We start from the raw sequence: 18,944 nt of genomic DNA, 5'->3' as shown, positions 1-18,944 counted from the left end.
TTCCTGTCCCTGTGGCAGAGGCTGTCCACCAGAGGGCAATGCGGTGGGAGACGTGAGGGTCACCTGCATAGATCTGCAGGGCCCAGTGTAAAAGGCTGCCCACCAAGCTTGTGCCTGACTCTGGAATTACGAATAAAGGACCAAAGTCACTATAGTTTGAGTACAACACATTGCCCCGTGGAGTCATTCATAAGTGTATTACAGACATAACAGTAACAAGTGTGAGTGAGTGAGTGCTGCACTATCAGAGGTGTTATCTTTCGGATGAGACATTAAACCGAGGCTCCGTCTGCTCTCTCAGGTGGGTGTAAAAGATCCCATTTCACTATTTCGAAGAAGAGCGGGGGTGTTACCCCTTTGTCCTGGTCAATATTTGTCGCTTGACCAACATCACTAAAACAGATTGTCTGGTCATTATCACATTGCTGTTTGTTGAGAAAGTCCTTCATTATCTGTGAGGCGCTTTGGGCCATCCTGAGGGGGTGAAAGGCGATGTAGAAATGCAAGTCCTTTCTTTCTTTCTTTGTCCCAAAGCTGGACATGGGCCGAGCGGCTGGCGATTACAGAATGAATATTAGCAGCTGCCTGGGCCCCGCGGGGAGTCCGAGAGTCCAGTCCCCACTGACTGCCCATTCCTTCCGGCCTCTCACATCCAGTCGGGCTGGGTGGGCTCCGGCCTCGGTTCCACTTTGCCTTTCCCAGGTGTGGGAGTGGGGGAGGGGAGCGTGTTTTACCGGCGACGCAGTAAACGCTGGATTCTCCTGCGCTCTTCGCACCTTCCCATGAGCGGCCATGGCGCTGGAAGCCGGTCAGAGCGGCGGGCGGCCGTTAGCGGTGGTTAGCAGCGCAGTCAGCGACAGCAGCACCCGGTGTAAGGTGGGGTCCTGCGGGGATTGGGAGACACACCCTCCCACTTCCTCCCCACACTGGCCTTTCTCACACAGGAGCCCGGTGTAGGGAGCGGGGCACACACACCTCCCATTGTCCTCACACACTCCTCCGTTCTCACACCGCGTCAGAAAGTTATCGCACACGCCCGCTGCAAGAGGTCAGAGAAAAGAAAGGTCAGGTCATAGAAACTCTCCCACGTTACAGATTGTTCCAATTGTCTCCCACTTTTACAACAACTTGCATTTATATAGCGTCTTAATCGTAATAAAACGTCCCAAGGTGCTTCGCAAGTTATCAGACAAAATTATGTGATGGGAGAGTCCAGGGGGATTCACTCACTAAAAGCCTCTGTGTTTCCCCCCACGGTATCTCTGCTATCGGATACTCTGCTGACCCTGACACCCAGAAGCCGGGGTGGAGTGAGGGGAGGGGCTGGTGCTGGAACGGTTACTTACCTCGACAGCCCCTGTGCCAGTAATATCCGGGCAGGCACCTGTCACACTTGGGCCCTGTCGCCCCCTCCTTACAGTCACAATATCCCGTGTCATTACAGCGATGGTGGAGCGAGCCATCAGGGTGACACTCACAGTCTGCAGAAACAAGACAACACACACACTGCACACGGCTGTTCGCAATAAACACAGCGACACAACCTCAGCGACAGGAATGAGTGCGAGGCGGGACAAGGGAGGCTCAGATTGTGGGGGTGAAACAAGTCTCCAACACTTTACAAACAGCTTCAATCCTCCACACACTGACTGCACACGGCCCATGTTCCACTCCCTGGGGTGACTGCACAGAATTAACGCAGGTTAACAAGGCCAGAAAAAACAAACCAGGTTCATCAATAGAGGATAGAATGCACAAGCACAGAAGTGATGTTAAACTTGTATCGAACCTTGGTTAGACCGCACTTGGAGCACTGGGCACAGTTCTGGTCTCCGTATTATAAAAAGGACATAGAGGCACTGGAGAAGGTGCAAAGTAGATTTACAAGGATGATACCAGAACTGAGCAGTTGTACCTATCAGGAAAGGCTGACCAGGCTGGGGCTCTTTGCTGGGAAAGAGAAGACTGAGGGGTGACCTGATCGAGGTCTTTAAAATTGTGAAGAGGTTTGATAGGGTGGACGTAGAGAAGATGATTCCACTTGTGGGGAGTCAAAAACTAGGGTCATAAATATAAGATAGTCACTAATAAATCCGATAGGGAATGGAGGAGAAACTTCTTTATCCAGAGAATGGAACTCGCTCCCACAGGGAGTGGTTGAGGCGAATAGTATCGATGCATTTAAGGGGAAGCGAGATAAACACATGAGGGCGAAAGGAATAGAAGGATTTGCTGATTGGGTGAGATGAAGAGGGGTGGGAGGAGGCTCGGGTGGAACATAAACACCGGCATGGAGCAGTTGAGCTGAATGGCCTGTTTCAGTGCTGCACATTCTGTGTAATTGTGTGTGTGGAGAATGGGAGGAGATGAGGAAATGGAGAGAGAGGATTGTTGGTGGACACTGGGGGGGAGGGGTAACATTGAGCAGAGGGAAGCGATGCTGCTACGATGCAGGATGGTCGTTTATCGAGAGTATAAACAACATAGCCATGATCCACAAAGATTCGGAGAACAGGTTGCCACTCTGGATTTTCCCGGGGGACGGTCCTGCACTACTGAGGAGGAGTTGGCTTGCTGTCATGAACTGGAAGTGGGCGATGTCAATGCAATTTCTTCTGTGGAGCGAGTATCATTCTCACAGGTCCTGCACAAATTTGACTCATTATTTCAACCCGGCATCGGTACTTTCATGGGGACCAAGGTAGTGATTCACATAAACCCGGATGCCAGGCCAGTATACCACAAGGCCAGAGCGGTGCTGTACGTGATGCGGGAAAAGATAGAATGCAAATTGGACCGCCTGCTGAGGGAAGGCATCATCTCGCCAGTCGAATTCAGTGACTGGGCGAGCCCAATCGTGCCGGTGCTCAAGGCGGATGGGCCGGTCAGGATATGTGGCGATTACAAGGCCACCATCAATCGGGTAGCACTCCAAGACCAGTACCCGCTACCGAGAGTGGAGGACCTTTTTGCGACGCTATCCGGTGGCAAACTTTTTTCAAAATTGGACCTGACCTCAGCTTACATGACCCAGGAGCTGGCGAGTGAGTCAAAGAAGCTGACCACAATCACGACACACAATGGGTTGTTTGAGTATAACAGATGTCCGTTCGGGATTCATTCGGCCGCCGCGATCTTTCAGCGAAATATGGAAAGCCTCCTCAAGTCAATTCCAAGGACAGTGGTCTTTCAAGATGACATCGTCATCACGGGTCGCGATATTGAAGAACACCTCCACAACCTGGAGGAGGTGCTACGCAGACTGGACCGGGTCGGGCTGCGACTGAAAAAGGCGAAGTGCGTCTTCTTCACTCCAGACGTAGAATTCCTGGGGAGGAAGGTAGCAGCAGACGGGATCAGACCTACTGCGTCCAACACGGAATCGATCCAGAGAGCTGCTTTCGTTCCTGGGGCTCCTGAACTATTTTGGTTACTTTTTTCCCAAATTGAGCACGCTGTTAGAGCCGCTACATGTGCTCCTACACAAAGGTCGTGATTGGGTCTGGGGGGACAGCCAGGAAAGGGCTTTTGATAGAGCACACAATTTGTTGTGCTCTAACAAACTGTTAACGTTATATGACCCGTGTAAGAAATTAATTTTAACGGGTGATGCGTCGTCCTATGGGGTCGGGTATGTGTTGCAGCATGTGAATGCCAATGGTCAGTTACAGCCGATAGCTTATGCCTCCATAAGTCTGTCCCAGGCAGAAAGGGGTTACGGGATGGTAGAAAAGGAAGCGCTAGCATGTGTATATGCAGTAAAAAAAATGCATCAGTACCTGTTTGGCAGGAAATTTGAGCTGGAGACAGATCACAAGCCCCTATCATCCCTTTTGGCCGACAACAAGGCCATAAATGCGAATGCATCGGCCCGCATACAGAGGTGGGCACTCACGTTAACCGCCTATGACTACACAATTCGGCACAGACTGGGCACTGAAAACTGCGCCGATGCACTCAGCAGGCTCCCACTAGCCACCATGATGCTGAGATGGTCATGGCTGTTGAAGCTTTCGAAAGCGAAGGCTCACCTGTGACAGCCCGTCACAATAAAGTCTGGACAAATAAAGACCCGCTACTGTCTTTAGTTAAGAAATGTGTCCTGAATGGGGACTGGGCAGCCACATATGGGGCATGCCCTGAGGAGTTTAAAACTTTTCATAGGCGCAAGGATGAACTCTCGATTCAGGCCGATTGCCTACTGTGGGGAAACCGAGTAGTCATGCCCCAGAAGGGCAGAGAGGTGTTTATCAGAGAACTTAACAATGAGCACCCGGGCATTGTCATGAAGAAGGCAATTGCCAGGTCATACGTTTGGTGGACATAGAGAGATGCAGACCTGGAACTTTGTGTTCGCAGATGCAACACGTGTGCTCAGCTGGGCAACGCAGCCAGGGAAGCCCCCCATAGCCCTGGCCCTGGCCCGCCAAGCCATGGTCACGCATCCATGTGGACTACGCAGGTCCTTTCATGGGAAAAATGCTTTTGGTTGTGGTAGACGCTAACTACAACCATTACTACAGTGTGCCATTTTAAATTCAAGCATATCCTCTGCCACGGTAGAAAGTCTACGGGCAATATTTGCTGCCCATGGTCTACCGAACGTCTTGGTCAGTGACAATGGCCCGTGCTTCACAAGCATTGAGTTCCAGGACTTCATGGCAGGCAATGGAATCAACCATGTCAGAACGGCACCGTTCAAGCCGGCCTCAAACGGCCAGGCGGAACAAGCAGTGCAGATAATCAAACAGGGGATGCTCAGAATCCAAGGGGGTTCCCGACAAAGCTGCTTATCATGTCTCCTGTTGGCCAATAGATCCCGACCACACTCGCTCATAGGGGTTCCACCCGCAGAGCTGCTATTGAAAAGGAAGCTCAAAGCCAGGTTATCCTTATACACCCTACTATGAAAGAAATTGTTGAGAGCAGTCGTCAGTCACACTGTGACTACCATGACAGGAATGCGAGGGCACGATGTATTGATGTCAATGACCCTGTTTTTGTCCTTAATTACGCTGCAGGGCCCAAATGGCTTGCAGGCACTGTGATTGCCAAAGAGGGGAATAGGGTTTTGGTAGTTAAACTTACCAATGGACAAATCTGCCGCAAACACGTGGATCAAACTAAAAGGAGGTTCAGCAACCCCATAGAAGAAGCAGAGGAAGAACACGACGTAGAGTTTACTCCACCACACGTGACCGAACACCGGAACCTAGTGGAGGAGAGCCCAGTCATTGTGGGCAGTCCGGACAGGCCTGAGGCACCGCAACCAGCAGACACTCAGGCCAGCACCCAACAACCGGAGCCCCAACTCAGTCGCTCTACAAGGGAGCATCAACCACCAGAGAGACTTAACCTGTGATCCCAATACGACTTTGGGGGGAGGTGATGTCATGTATTCAACTGTCATTGTGACCCATGTATAAGCTGACCTAAGTTGTACACCTTGAGAACACTGACCACAGGGGGCGAACTTGTGGGAGACACTCCTAACCTGGACTTTCCGGTAGAAAAGGGGAAGCTCCACCCACCGTCTTCCTCTTGAGGTCTTGGCAATAAAGGTAACTGGTCACAGAGTGACCTTCCCTCAAGTATGGGCCTCGTGTGCATTTATACTGTACAGTAAGGACATATTACAAACAACATACAAATTCCTGAAAAACAATGTAGACAGGGAGGCAACGATTATATCGTCAAAACACAGAGCTTTCAATTTACCTCAACACAGCCTGGGCCAGGCCTCATCGCCAGGGAAAGGGTGGACCCAGGCCTCATCGCTCGGGAAAGCCTGGGCCAGACCTCATCGCTAGGGAAAGCCTGGGCCAGGCCTCATCGCTGGGGAAAGCCTGGGCCAGGCCTCATCGCTTGGGAAAGGTTGGGTCGGGTACCAGTCACTGGGGAAAGATGGGTCAGGGTCTAGTCACTGGGGAAAGGTTGGGTCAGGGTCTAGTCACTGGGGAAAGATGGGTCGGGGTCTAGTCACTGGGGAAAGATGGGTCAGGGTCTAGTCACTGGGGAAAGATGGGTCGGGGCCCAGTCACTGCGGAAAGGTTGGGTCGGGACCCAGTCACTGGGGAAAGATGGGTCAGGGTCTAGTCACTGGGGAAAGATGGGTCAGGGCCCAGTCACTGGGGAAAGGTTGGGTCGGGGCCCAGTCACTGGGGAAAGGTTGGGTCAGGGCCCAGTCACTGGGGAAAATTAGGTCGGGGCCTAGTCACTGGGGAAAGGTTGGGTGTGGGCTAGTCACTGGGGAAAGGTTGGGTCAGGGTCTAGTCACTGGGGAAAATTGGGTCGGGGCCTAGTCACTGGGGAAAGGTTGGGTGGGGGCTAGTCACTGGGGAAAGGTTGGGTCAGGGTCTAGTCACTGGGGAAAATTGGGCTGGGGCCTAGTCACTGGGGAAAGGTTGGGTGGGGGCTAGTCACTGGGGAAAGGTTGGGTCAGGGTCTAGTCACTGGGGAAAATTGGGCCGGGGCCTAGTCACTGGGGAAAGGTTGGGTGGGGGCTAGTCACTGGGGAAAGGTTGGATCGGGGCCTAGTCGCTGGGGAAAGGTTGGGTCGGGGCCTAGTCGCTGGGGAAAGTTTGGGTTGGGAACTAGTCACTGGGGAAAGGTTGGGTCGGGGCCTAGTCACTGGGGAAAGGATGGGTCGGGGCCTAGTCACTGGAGAAAGGTTGGGTTGGGTGCTAGTCACTGGGGAAAGGTTGGGTTGGGGCCTAGTCGCTGGGGAAAGGTTGGGTCGGGGTCTAGTCACTGGGGAAAGGTTGGGTCGGGGCCTAGTCACTGGGGAAAGGTTGGGTCGGGGCCCAGTCACTGGGAAAAGGTTGGGTCAGGGCCTAATCACTGGGGAAATGTTGGGTTGGGGCCCAGTCAATGAGGAAAGGTTGGGTCGGGGCCTAGTCATTGGGGAAAGGTTGGGTCGGGGTCTAGTCACTGGGGAAAGGTTGGGTCGCAGTCTAGTCACTGGGGAAAGGTTGGGTCGGGGCCTAGTCACTGGGGAAAGGTTGGGTCGGGGCCTAGTCACTGGGGAAAGGTTGGGTCGGGGCCTAGTCACTGGGGAAAGGTTGGGTCAGGGCCTTGTCACTGGGGAAAGGTTGGGTCTGGGTCTAGTCACTGGGGAAAGGTTGGGTCGGGGCCTCGTCACTGGGGAAAGGTTGGGTCGGGGCCTAGTCACTGGGGAAAGGTTGGGTCGGGGTCTAGTCACTGGGGAAAGGTTGGGTCGGGGCCTAGTCAATGACTCTGTTTTTGTCCTTAATTACGCTGCAAGGCCCAAATGGCTTGCAGGCACTGTGATTGCCAAAGAGGGGAATAGGGTTTTGGCAGTTAAACTTACCAATGGACAAATCTGCCGCAAACACGTGGATCAAACTAAAAGGAGGTTCAGCAACCCCATAGAAGAAGCAGAGGAAGAACACGACGTAGAGTTTACTCCACCACACGTGACCGAACACCGGAACCTAGTGGAGGAGAGCCCAGTCATTGTGGGCAGTCCGGACAGGCCTGAGGCACCGCAACCAGCAGACACTCAGGCCAGCACCCAACAACCGGAGCCTCAACTCAGGCGCTCTACAAGGGAGCATCAACCACCAGAGAGACTTAACCTGTGATCCCAATACGACTTTGGGGGGAGGTGATGTCATGTATTCAACTGTCATTGTGACCCATGTATAAGCTGACCTAAGTTGTACACCTTGAGAACACTGACCACAGGGGGCGAACTTGTGGGAGACACTCCTAACCTGGACTTTCCGGTAGAAAAGGGGAAGCTCCACCCACCGTCTTCCTCTTGAGGTCTTGGCAATAAAGGTAACTGGTCACAGAGTGACCTTCCCTCAAGTATGGGCCTCGTGTGCATTTATACTGTACAGTAAGGACATATTACAAACAACATACAAATTCCTGAAAAACAATGTAGACAGGGAGGCAACGATTATATCGTCAAAACACAGAGCTTTCAATTTACCTCAACACAGCCTGGGCCAGGCCTCATCGCCAGGGAAAGGGTGGACCCAGGCCTCATCGCTCGGGAAAGCCTGGGCCAGACCTCATCGCTAGGGAAAGCCTGGGCCAGGCCTCATCGCTGGGGAAAGCCTGGGCCAGGCCTCATCGCTTGGGAAAGGTTGGGTCGGGTACCAGTCACTGGGGAAAGATGGGTCAGGGTCTAGTCACTGGGGAAAGGTTGGGTCAGGGTCTAGTCACTGGGGAAAGATGGGTCGGGGTCTAGTCACTGGGGAAAGATGGGTCAGGGTCTAGTCACTGGGGAAAGATGGGTCGGGGCCCAGTCACTGCGGAAAGGTTGGGTCGGGACCCAGTCACTGGGGAAAGATGGGTCAGGGTCTAGTCACTGGGGAAAGATGGGTCAGGGCCCAGTCACTGGGGAAAGGTTGGGTCGGGGCCCAGTCACTGGGGAAAGGTTGGGTCAGGGCCCAGTCACTGGGGAAAATTAGGTCGGGGCCTAGTCACTGGGGAAAGGTTGGGTGTGGGCTAGTCACTGGGGAAAGGTTGGGTCAGGGTCTAGTCACTGGGGAAAATTGGGTCGGGGCCTAGTCACTGGGGAAAGGTTGGGTGGGGGCTAGTCACTGGGGAAAGGTTGGGTCAGGGTCTAGTCACTGGGGAAAATTGGGCTGGGGCCTAGTCACTGGGGAAAGGTTGGGTGGGGGCTAGTCACTGGGGAAAGGTTGGGTCAGGGTCTAGTCACTGGGGAAAATTGGGCCGGGGCCTAGTCACTGGGGAAAGGTTGGGTGGGGGCTAGTCACTGGGGAAAGGTTGGATCGGGGCCTAGTCGCTGGGGAAAGGTTGGGTCGGGGCCTAGTCGCTGGGGAAAGTTTGGGTTGGGAACTAGTCACTGGGGAAAGGTTGGGTCGGGGCCTAGTCACTGGGGAAAGGATGGGTCGGGGCCTAGTCACTGGAGAAAGGTTGGGTTGGGTGCTAGTCACTGGGGAAAGGTTGGGTTGGGGCCTAGTCGCTGGGGAAAGGTTGGGTCGGGGTCTAGTCACTGGGGAAAGGTTGGGTCGGGGCCTAGTCACTGGGGAAAGGTTGGGTCGGGGCCCAGTCACTGGGAAAAGGTTGGGTCAGGGCCTAATCACTGGGGAAATGTTGGGTTGGGGCCCAGTCAATGAGGAAAGGTTGGGTCGGGGCCTAGTCATTGGGGAAAGGTTGGGTCGGGGTCTAGTCACTGGGGAAAGGTTGGGTCGCAGTCTAGTCACTGGGGAAAGGTTGGGTCGGGGCCTAGTCACTGGGGAAAGGTTGGGTCGGGGCCTAGTCACTGGGGAAAGGTTGGGTCGGGGCCTAGTCACTGGGGAAAGGTTGGGTCAGGGCCTTGTCACTGGGGAAAGGTTGGGTCTGGGTCTAGTCACTGGGGAAAGGTTGGGTCGGGGCCTCGTCACTGGGGAAAGGTTGGGTCGGGGCCTAGTCACTGGGGAAAGGTTGGGTCGGGGTCTAGTCACTGGGGAAAGGTTGGGTCGGGGCCTAGTCACTAGGGAAAGGTTGAGTCGGGGCCTAGTCACTGGGGAAAGGTTGGGTCGGTGTCTAGTCACTGGGGAAAGGTTGGGTCGGGGCCCAGTCACTGGGGAAAGGTTGGGTCGGGGTCTAGTCACTGGGGAAAGGTTGGGTCGGGGCCCAGTCACTGGGGAAAGGTTGGGTCGGGGTCTAGTCACTGGGGAAAGGTTGAGTCGGGGCCTAGTCACTGGGGAAAGGTTGGGTCAAGGTCTAGTCACTGGGGAAAGGTTGGGTCGGGGTCTAGTCACTGGGGAAAGGTTGGGTCGGGGTCTAGTCACTGGGGGAAGGTTGGGTCGGGGTCTAGTCACTGGGGAAAGGTTGGATTGAGGCTGGTCACTGGGGAAAGAGGGGCTGATTTCCGACGCGCTTTGCTCAGCCCTATTGAAGGTATTTTCTTTGTTTCTTTATCTTGTTTTGGGCTGAAAGCAGAAGGGTGAAAGAAGGAGAGAGCAGAGATTGTAACAGGAACTGACCTCGGCAAATGTTGTGGTGGTCCAGCTGTGCTGAAGGGTTTCGGTGGTAGCCCAGCCGACATAACTGGCAGTGTCGGCCTCTAGTGTTGTGCTTACAGCTCACGCAAATGGCGGTGGTGAGCAGCTCGAGGTAACTGCACCGGTTCGAATGGCCGAAGCATTCGCAGGCTTGCAGGGAAAAGACAGAGAGTGTAGACGGGACACAGACAGTTTGCAGACTGTGAGAGGGTCACATGCTGCAGGAATGAGAGGTGGGGAGGAAATGGCTGGAATGGGAGGGAGGGAGGGAACACTGAGGCTTTTAGCCGTGAGGGGAAAACATCAGCCTCCTGGCTAGTTACGGTTTGCATTGAATCAGGCAGATGGCAATGGATGGTCTCAATCCCAGGTTTATAGATTCTGTGCCGGGTTTTACACAGCACTGCCAAGTTAGGGGCCTTTCAACTGTGGCTCAGTGGGCAGCACGTTCGCCTCGGAGTCAGAAGGTCATCGGTTCAAGTCCCATTCCAGAGATTTGAGCCCATAATCCAGACTGACGCTCCCAGTTCAGTACTGAGGGAGTGGTGCACTGTCGGAGGGGCAGTTCTGAGGGAATGCTGCAGTGTCGGAGGGGCAGTTCTTAGGTAGCACCGTGCTGTCGGAGGGGCAGTACTGAGGGAGTGCTGCACTGTCGGAGGGGTAGTACTGAGAGAGCACTGCACTGTCGGATGGGCAGTACTGAGGGATTGCTGCACTGACGGAGGGGTAGTACTGAGGGAGTGCTGCACTGTGTGAGGGGGAGTACTGAGGGAGTGCTGCACTGTGTGAGGGGCATTACTGAGGGATTGCTGCACTGCCGGAGTGGTAGTACTGAAAGACTGCTGCACTGCCAGAGGGACAGTACTGAGGGAACACTGCACTGTTTGAGGGGCAATACTGAGGGATTGCTGTCCTGCCGGAGGGGCAGTCCTGAAGGAACAATATATAAATGCAAATCCTTGCTGTCTCCTGTGCTCTGAGCCAGTCGCGGTGTTTGAGAGCTCCTACCTTGCTCTGGGGTCGTGACCTCTCGTGATGAGATTCTTGGCCGTGTGCGACCGAGCTTTGGGTCAGCTGCATGTGTCAGGAGAAATCAGCAATTATTAATCCCAGCTGGAGAACAATGCGTGTTCTGAACAGAACATCTGTACTGTGCGCACAGACATCGAGTGGAGACTGTCCGGGATGGCAGGATTATCCGAGAGACAAGCAAACAGACATTTCCATCTCCGCTACACCGCCAATCAGACAGAAACTCACACCGAGACTCGGGAGGAGATATTAGGATAGGTGACCAAAAGCTCAGTCAAAGTGGTAGGTTTTAAGGAGATTCTTAAAGGAGCAGAGAGAGGTGGTGTGGAGAGGTTTAGGGAGGGAATTCCAGAGCTTCGGGCCCAGGCAGCTGGAGGCTTGGGAAGGCGTTAGGGATGGAGGAGGTTACAGATATAGGGAGGGTTGTAGGGTGGGAGGGGGTTATAGAGATAGGGAGGGGTGTAGGGTGGGAGGAAGGTTATAGAGATAGGGAGGGTTGTAGGGTGGGAGGGGGTTATAGAGATAGGGAGGGTTGGAGGATGAGAGGGGGTTACAGAGATAGGGAGGGTTGTAGGATTGGAGGGGGTTACAGAGATAGGGAGGGGTGTAGGGCTGGAGGGAGGTTATAGAGATAAGGAGGGCTGTCGGGTGAGAGGGATTTACTGAGATAGGGAGGGGTGCAGGGTGGGAGGGGGTGAGAGAGATTGGGAGGGGTGTAGGGTGTGAGGCTTTACTGATAGGGAGGGGTGGGGCCACGGAGGGATTTGAACGCGAGGATGAGAATTATAAATTGGAGGCGTTGCAGGAGCGGGAGCCAATGTCGGATCAATCAATCACTTCCCCGGGTCTACTCACTGCCCGGGCTGTCGCTCGAAGCGGATCGATGAATAATTAGCGGGAATCTGGTCCGCGGAGCGATGATTAAATGGGGTGAGGCCGTGACAGGCTGTTATTGTGGGATTTCGGTAAATTCGAGTGGGTTGAGGGTTTGAAAGGCAAACTGTGTAATGCCGGATGTGACGGAGTCTCCCTGTTATTATTCAGTGTGACTGAATACAGCAACAACTCATTCAATAATTCAGCAGAAAATGGAGATTCTTCGCCAGATATTAGAACTAGTTTGTCTTTAGTTCAGTTTGTGTCGGTGATGAAGGTTTTGAGTATCGGTTCTGGATGTACCTGGGCAGGAAAGGAGCAGGTTTGGGGTCAAAGTGTAACGTTTCATAGACACCCAGTCTCGGTCAGTGTGGTGGGTTATGGTTACTCCCGGTCAGTGTGGGGAGTTTTGGTCACTCCCGGTCAGTGTGGAGAGTTATGGTCACTCATGGTCAGTGTGGGGAGTTATGGTTACTCCCGGTCAGTGTGGGGAGTATTGGTCACTCCCGATCAGTGTGGAGAGTTATGGTCACTCCCGGTCAGTGTGGAGAGTTATGGTCACTCCTGGTCAGTGTGGGGAGTTATGGTCACTCCTGGTCAGTGTGGGGAGTTATGGTCACTCTGCTCCCGGTCAGTCTGGGTGTTGGTTCAGGGTTGCGATATGGTGGATGGTTTGGAATGACATAGACAGCATGCGAAGGGTTAAATAAACGGGAACAAGTTGATGTAAGATCCAGGAACAAAGGGGAACAGATTGAGGCCAAGACACTCACCCAGTTCCCATTCCTGCATCTGGGATAACAGGATTACAACAGGTCCCCATTGATCTCGGCCTCAGCAACCATATGGATTTCTACAAATCTTCCCTCCACTTCCCACTGAACGTTCTCACTGAGACACAGTTAAGAAGCATTTTCGTCTCAGCTAAGATGTGCGTCGTATATATTACATCTTCCCTGCTTTATATCTGCTGCACTGCTCGAGGAGATTATACTTTACTGCATAGATACACAAGCAAGCAGACTTCTGATCCCAGCCCTGTTCATACCTAATCTGCCTCACACTTTCATCTGTTCACACTCAGCCCCTGCTCACACTCAATCCCTGCTCACACCTACACCTGTTCCTCGCTCACTGAGCGACAAGGGAGGTTTGAGGGAAGCGCATCATTCCCGATACAGGAATGAGCTCTGGGTCAGCAAGTCACAGGTCAGAGAGCAAAGGTCCTACTTACGGCCACTCGCCACGGGGTCAGGGAGGCCTGGAGAGGGAAACGGAAACAGAGTTAGAGAGACATCTGATTAACAATCTTTATCGATAAACACATTAACACAACCCATCACATGGAGTGTTCATCAGATCGACATCACTCAAACTCACGAACAAGGAACTGATGGGGGATTGGCGTGCTGCATCCTCTGAGCGCTCACACCAGCCCTGTGTGAGACCAGGTAGAGTTGCTAAAGTGCTCCCGTAAGGTGTGTGAGAGTAGTACGTGAGGACGTTCCCACTACGTGCGATTAGTGTGTAAGTACGCAGAGTTAATACGTAAGGCCATCAGTGGTCACACGCACCCCTCCCCCATTGCCCAGTCAGCTCACTATCTGGATATTGATCTCGGGACATTCCACACACAGCAGGCCACAGATCTCCCTCACAACCTTCACTTCCTGATCTGCTTCAGATATTGATTACACAGAGGCTAATTCTCCTCTCACCCTCCCCAGCTGTTCCCCAGATGTTCATCCAGCTGTGAACATTCCATTCTCACATCAGTCTGCACCTCACTGCTGGCTCTGTATGTGTGGGTGTCCGGAGTAAGGTTTCAGCAAATTCAACCCCTGCGGCTATGACAACCTCACCCTCTACATAATGCCAGCGATCCCCCTCGCTCACTGACCCCGACATTACATTGATAGAGGGCTTCAAAATGAGGAAGGGTTTTGATGGAGTGAATAAGGAGAAACTGTTTGCAGGGGCAGGAGGGTGGGGAACCCAAGGACACAGATTGAAGGTGATTGGCCAAAGACCCAGAGGGAGATGAGGATTATTTTTACGCAGCGAGTTGTTGTGATCTGGAATGCGCTGCCTGAAAGGGCGATGGGAGCAGATTCAATCGTAACTTTCAAAAGGGAGTTGGATAAATACTTGAAAAGGCAACATTTGCAGGTCCATGGGGAAAGAGCGGGGAGTGGGACTTTCATTTTTATTTCCTTTTCTAGATCTCTTCCATTCTCTTTCTCACTTTCCTTTTCTCTCTCTTTTCTTCTCCTTTATTTTCCATCTCTCATTCTCAGTTACTTACTCTGCTTCTCTCTCTCCCTCTTTCTCACATTCTCTATTTCTCTGTTTCCCACTTTCTCACTTTCCGTTTGTTCTCTTTCATTCTTTACTTCTCTCTTTCTCTCTCTACATACCTCTCTCTCCCTCCGTCTCTCTTTCTCTCTCTACACACACCTCTCTCACCCTCTGTCTCTCTTTCTCTCCCCCCTTTTTCGCTCCCTCCCTCTGCCCTTCTCTCTCTTCCCTCTCTCTCTCTCTCCCCTCTCCCTCTCCCCCACCCGCCCCCTCAGTGTGGAGCTGTGGGCTCGGACCCTATTTCTGTCCCTGGCTCTGTCCAATCTCCCTCACACTCCCTCACTTCCTCACCCCCCTCTCCCTCTGCCCCCACACTCCCCCTCTCTCTCCCTTCCACTCCCCCCCTCTCTCTCTCCACCCCCCTCCCCCTATTCCCCCCCCCCCACTCCGCCCCCCGCCCCTCTCAGTGTGGAGCTGTGGGCACGGACCCTATCTCTGTCCATGGCTCTGTCCAATCTCCCGCTGTGAGTCTCTGTTCCCACATGAACACAATGACAAAGATGGGTGGGTTGTATTTTGGAGTCGGTGCGTTGCCGGGAGTTGGGCTGAGAATGAAATGTGAAGGGAATCTGGTGCCGGCACTGGGCCGGGCTGGAGCAGCTCTGGTTACTCACAGACATTGGCCGTCCCTTTGGGGATTGGGAGGTACGAGCCCGCTCTCCACGCTCGGCCTTGAAAGCCTTTCTTGCATCTCCCGCAGTCCGGCCCCGTGGTGTTGTGCTCACACTCGCAACTCAGCTTCCTCTTCTCCCAGATACAGTTGTTGGCGTGAAGGTTGCACTTACACCTGGCAAAAAACAACAGCAAGCTGGTTTCAAATAAGCTGAGCAGCCGGGTTAGACTGGGGACTGGCCGCTCCGCGAGTCCGCTCTCCCTTTCCCAGCTTCGCTCTGCAAACAGCAACATTTTTCTCCCACTTATTGCCTTTCAACTCAGGCGGCGGGTCAGTTTCTGGGTGTGTTTCCGCTGATTGACGATCAGATTCTGGGCAGCAACAAGAACATGTTAGTTTCTGATCAGCTCCGGCCTTCCAGGCCCCTCAAAGGAAGAGCTTGCATTTATAGAGCGCCTCTCACAAGTTATTTCTTTACAACAACAACAATAACACCTGCAACAACAACAACTTGCATTTATATAGCGCCTTTAACTAGTAAAATGTCCAAAGGTGCTTCACAGGAGCGTAAATCAGATAAACTGACACCCAGCCACATAAGGTTATATTTAGACAGGTGACCAAAAGCTTACTCTTAGAGGTCAGTTTTAGGAGCGTCTTAAGGGAGCGAGAGGTAGAGAGGGAGATGCTTAGGGAGGGAATTCCAGAGCTTCGGGCCCAGGCAGCTGAAGGCACGGCCGCCAATGGTGGGGCGAAGGGAGTGGGGGATGGGCAAGAGGCCTGTGGTGGAGGAGAGCAGAGATCTCGGAGGGCTGTTCCTGGTGTTGGAGGAGAGCAGAGATCTCGGAGGGCTGTGGGGTGGGAGGTGGTTACAGAGATAGGGAGGGGGAGAGGCCATGGAGGGATTTTTAGACAAGGATGAGAATTTGTTGTTGTGGTTCAGTAAATGCGATTTGGAAAGGCCCAAAGTGCTGTGACGGTCTCTGTGCCGTGAAGCGTGAGAACGCTGGTCTCGGTGATTCTGTGCTAACAGCATCGAGCCGCTGTTTAACTCACTGCGAGGGTGAAGCTTCACAATCCGCAGATTGTACGTTGCACATTCAGCAAATTGTCAGTTCTGGGCACTGTTTGCTGAACTAAGCAGATACCCAGACAGTTCCTTGGAGTCACATTAATGGCAGCATAAACATTTTACTGCTCCTGTTCTCCAATTAGTGTCTGAAGATTGTCCTTGGCTAAAAGCTGGAGCGAGCCTCCCAGAAGCTGAGTGTGGAATAATGAGGGAATGCCTCCGAGCCCCAGAGATTGTGTGATGGGAGAATGGGAACTCACTGACCCAGACTGAATATAGATCCAACAAGAAGGAAGCCTTCAGTCGCAATCATTCCTCAAAGTGGAGCTGAGTCCACGGCCACATCAGCCATGATCTTGTTGAATGGCGGAGCAGGCTCGAGGGGCTAGATGGCCTACTCCTGTTCCTAATTCTTATGTTCTTATGTTCTTATGTAAATCAGGAAGGGCTTGGATCGAGTAAATAAGGAGCAACTGTTTCCAGTGGCAGGAGGGTCAGGGACCAAAGGTCACAGGTTGAAGGTAATTGGTAAAAGACCCAGAGGGGAGATGAGGAGAGTTTATTTACACAGCGAGTTGTTGTGATCTGAAATGCCCTGCCTGAAAGGGCGGTGGGAGCAGATTCAATCGTAACTTTCAGAAGGGAATTGGATAAATACTTCAAGGGAAAGATTTGCAGGGCTATGGGGAAAGAGCTGGGAGTGGGACTAATTGGATATCTCTTTCAAAGACCGGCACAGGCCCGATGGTCTGAATCGCCTCCCCCTGTGTTGTGTGATCCTCTCACTCTCTGAATCCTGATCAGACTGGAGCTCGGCAGTGTTGAGAGTAAAGGGACAGATTCTGCTCGCTTCGTGCTGTTCGATTGTCTGAACACTGAGCAGAAACTCGCTGACTCATCGCCAGCCAGCCAATGGGACTGTGAAAACTCGCTAACGGGCCCATCACCAGGGGCAGGGAGAGCTGGCACAGTGCTGGTCTGTGCCCACTGTCGCAGGGCCATTCTGGGAAGCTCAAACACCCGACACAGGAGAAGCTGACAGTGCCCAGTGGGCCGGGGGAGGGATCCCCATCTATCGCTGTCAAACCTCCCCAGTTACCCAGCGTTCACATCGGAATAGGAGGAGGCCACTCAGCCCCTCGAGCCTGCTCCGCCATTCAATGGGATCATGGCTGATCTGTGACCTAACTCCATTCACCCTCCTTTGCCTCATATCCCTGAATACCATTGGCAAATAAAATCTATTAATCTCACATTTAAAATTAACAATTGGTCTAGCATCAACTGCTGTTTGTGGAAGAGAGTTCCAAACTTCTACCACCCTTTGTGTGTCGAAGTGTTTCGTAATTTGACTCCTGAAAGGTCTGGCTCTAATTTTTAGACTTTTCTCCCTACTCCTAGCATCCCCAACCAGGGAAATAGTTTCTCTCTATCTACCCTTTCAGTTCCCCTTCATATCTTGAAAACTTCAATCAATTCACCTTCTAAATTCTAGGTACACACCCTTGTTTGTGTAATCTCTCCTCGTAATTAGATGTTGGCCCTGATAGACTGCCCTTCAGATGTTCATTGAGATTGTGTGTCAGATGTTAACTCCGATAAGTGCCCTCCAGATGATAACTGATAGCGTGCCATGCTAGATGTTATCCCTGATAAAGTATCCCAGATGTTAGCTCTGATAGGGAACATCAGATATTTGCCCTGATGGAGAATCACCAAGTTCATAGACTGAGAGTATCCCCCAGATGTTGGCGCTGATAGTGCCTCCAGATGTTGCCTTGATAGAGTGCCCCAGATGTTGACCCTGATAGAGTGCCCCCAAATGTTGACACTGAGTGCCCCCAGATGTTGACCCTGAGCTCCCCCAGATATTGACCCTGTGAGTGCCCTCCCAGATGTTGGCTGCGTGAGTTACCCAAGATAGTGACCCTGTGAGTGCCCCAGATATTGTCCCTGTGAGTGCTCCCCAGATCTTGTCCCTGTGAGTTAACCCCAGATATTGTCCCTGTGAGTTAATCCCAAATGTTGTCCCTGTGAGTTACCCCCAGATGTTGTCCCCGTGAGTGCCCCAGATGTTGGCCCTGTGAGTGCCCCCAGATGTTGGTCCTGTGAGTGCCCCAGATGTTGGCCATGTGAGTGCCCCAGATGTTGGCCAGACACGGCGCCCCCTGGATGTGAAGTGTGGGGTCAGCGACTCTGGCCAGAAGGGGCAAGGAGCTCTCACCGGCCGCGAATGTCCAGGTTGGAGATGGCGTAGAAGTATGTGGAGAGGTTGTGCTGGTCAACACTGGTGGCCCCAGTGGCCGGCCGGAGCAACCTGATCCGCAGGTCGGTCAGGGTAAAGAAGTCCCTCAGGTCCTTGGTGGTGTCCAGCTGGCCGTACAGCGAGGCCATGTCCCGGAGACGGGGCCCCCCGAACAGGGCAAAACGCTCCTGGACCTCGAAGCGGACCACCTTGTCCACCTTCCACACGTAGCCCCTGGAATATTCCTCCGTGCAGATGATATCCAGCACCGAGGCCGGGCTCAGATCCCAGGCACTTCTCGGCTCCATCCCGAAGGAGGTGAGGCAGTCGGCCGCGTAGAACTAGTAGGGTTGCCACGTCCGGCCGTGGTCCAGAGACTTCTCCAGGACCATCTGCTCCGGCCGGCTCGACTCGAAGGTGATGACTATATCCTCGGTCAGCTCGATGGTCTTGCCCCAGGACAGAGTGATGTTGATCAGGAGGGGCTCGGGGAAACTCCTCCAGGAGACGCTTTGCCAAAAGGTGTTGGGAATCCGCCCCTCGTCATCCAGCATCAGCTCGGGCGGGTGTGCGAGCTCGGGCGTGTGAGCATCACACTCGTTGTTGCACATGTACGGGTTCTCCTGGAAACAGAGACGCAACAACACGTGTTAGATACAGAGTGAAGCTCCCTCTACACTGTCCCATCAAACACTCCCAGGGCAGGTACAGCATGGGTTAGATACAGAGTAAAGCTCTCTGTACACTGTCCCATCAAACACT

General features: G+C 53.2%; 1 protein-coding gene across 1 annotated transcript; it reads right to left on the bottom strand.

Annotated features, from left to right (window-relative positions):
• Positions 1–809: 809 nt before the first annotated feature.
• On the bottom strand, positions 810–18,799 carry LOC139250602 (netrin-G1-like). The gene is given in 6 exon segments (XM_070873002.1): positions 810–1,039; positions 1,347–1,481; positions 9,969–10,136; positions 13,553–13,572; positions 14,863–15,039; positions 18,162–18,799. Coding segments are annotated over 6 exon segments (1,362 nt in total). The 5' UTR covers positions 18,794–18,799.
• Between the last annotated feature and the right edge of the window lie 145 nt (positions 18,800–18,944).

Source organism: Pristiophorus japonicus, unplaced genomic scaffold, assembly GCF_044704955.1.
Source record: "Pristiophorus japonicus isolate sPriJap1 unplaced genomic scaffold, sPriJap1.hap1 HAP1_SCAFFOLD_400, whole genome shotgun sequence".
Taxonomy (NCBI): Eukaryota; Metazoa; Chordata; class Chondrichthyes; family Pristiophoridae; genus Pristiophorus; species Pristiophorus japonicus.
Note: the sequence above shows the minus strand (reverse complement) of the source record. Positions and strands in the feature narration are given on the sequence as shown.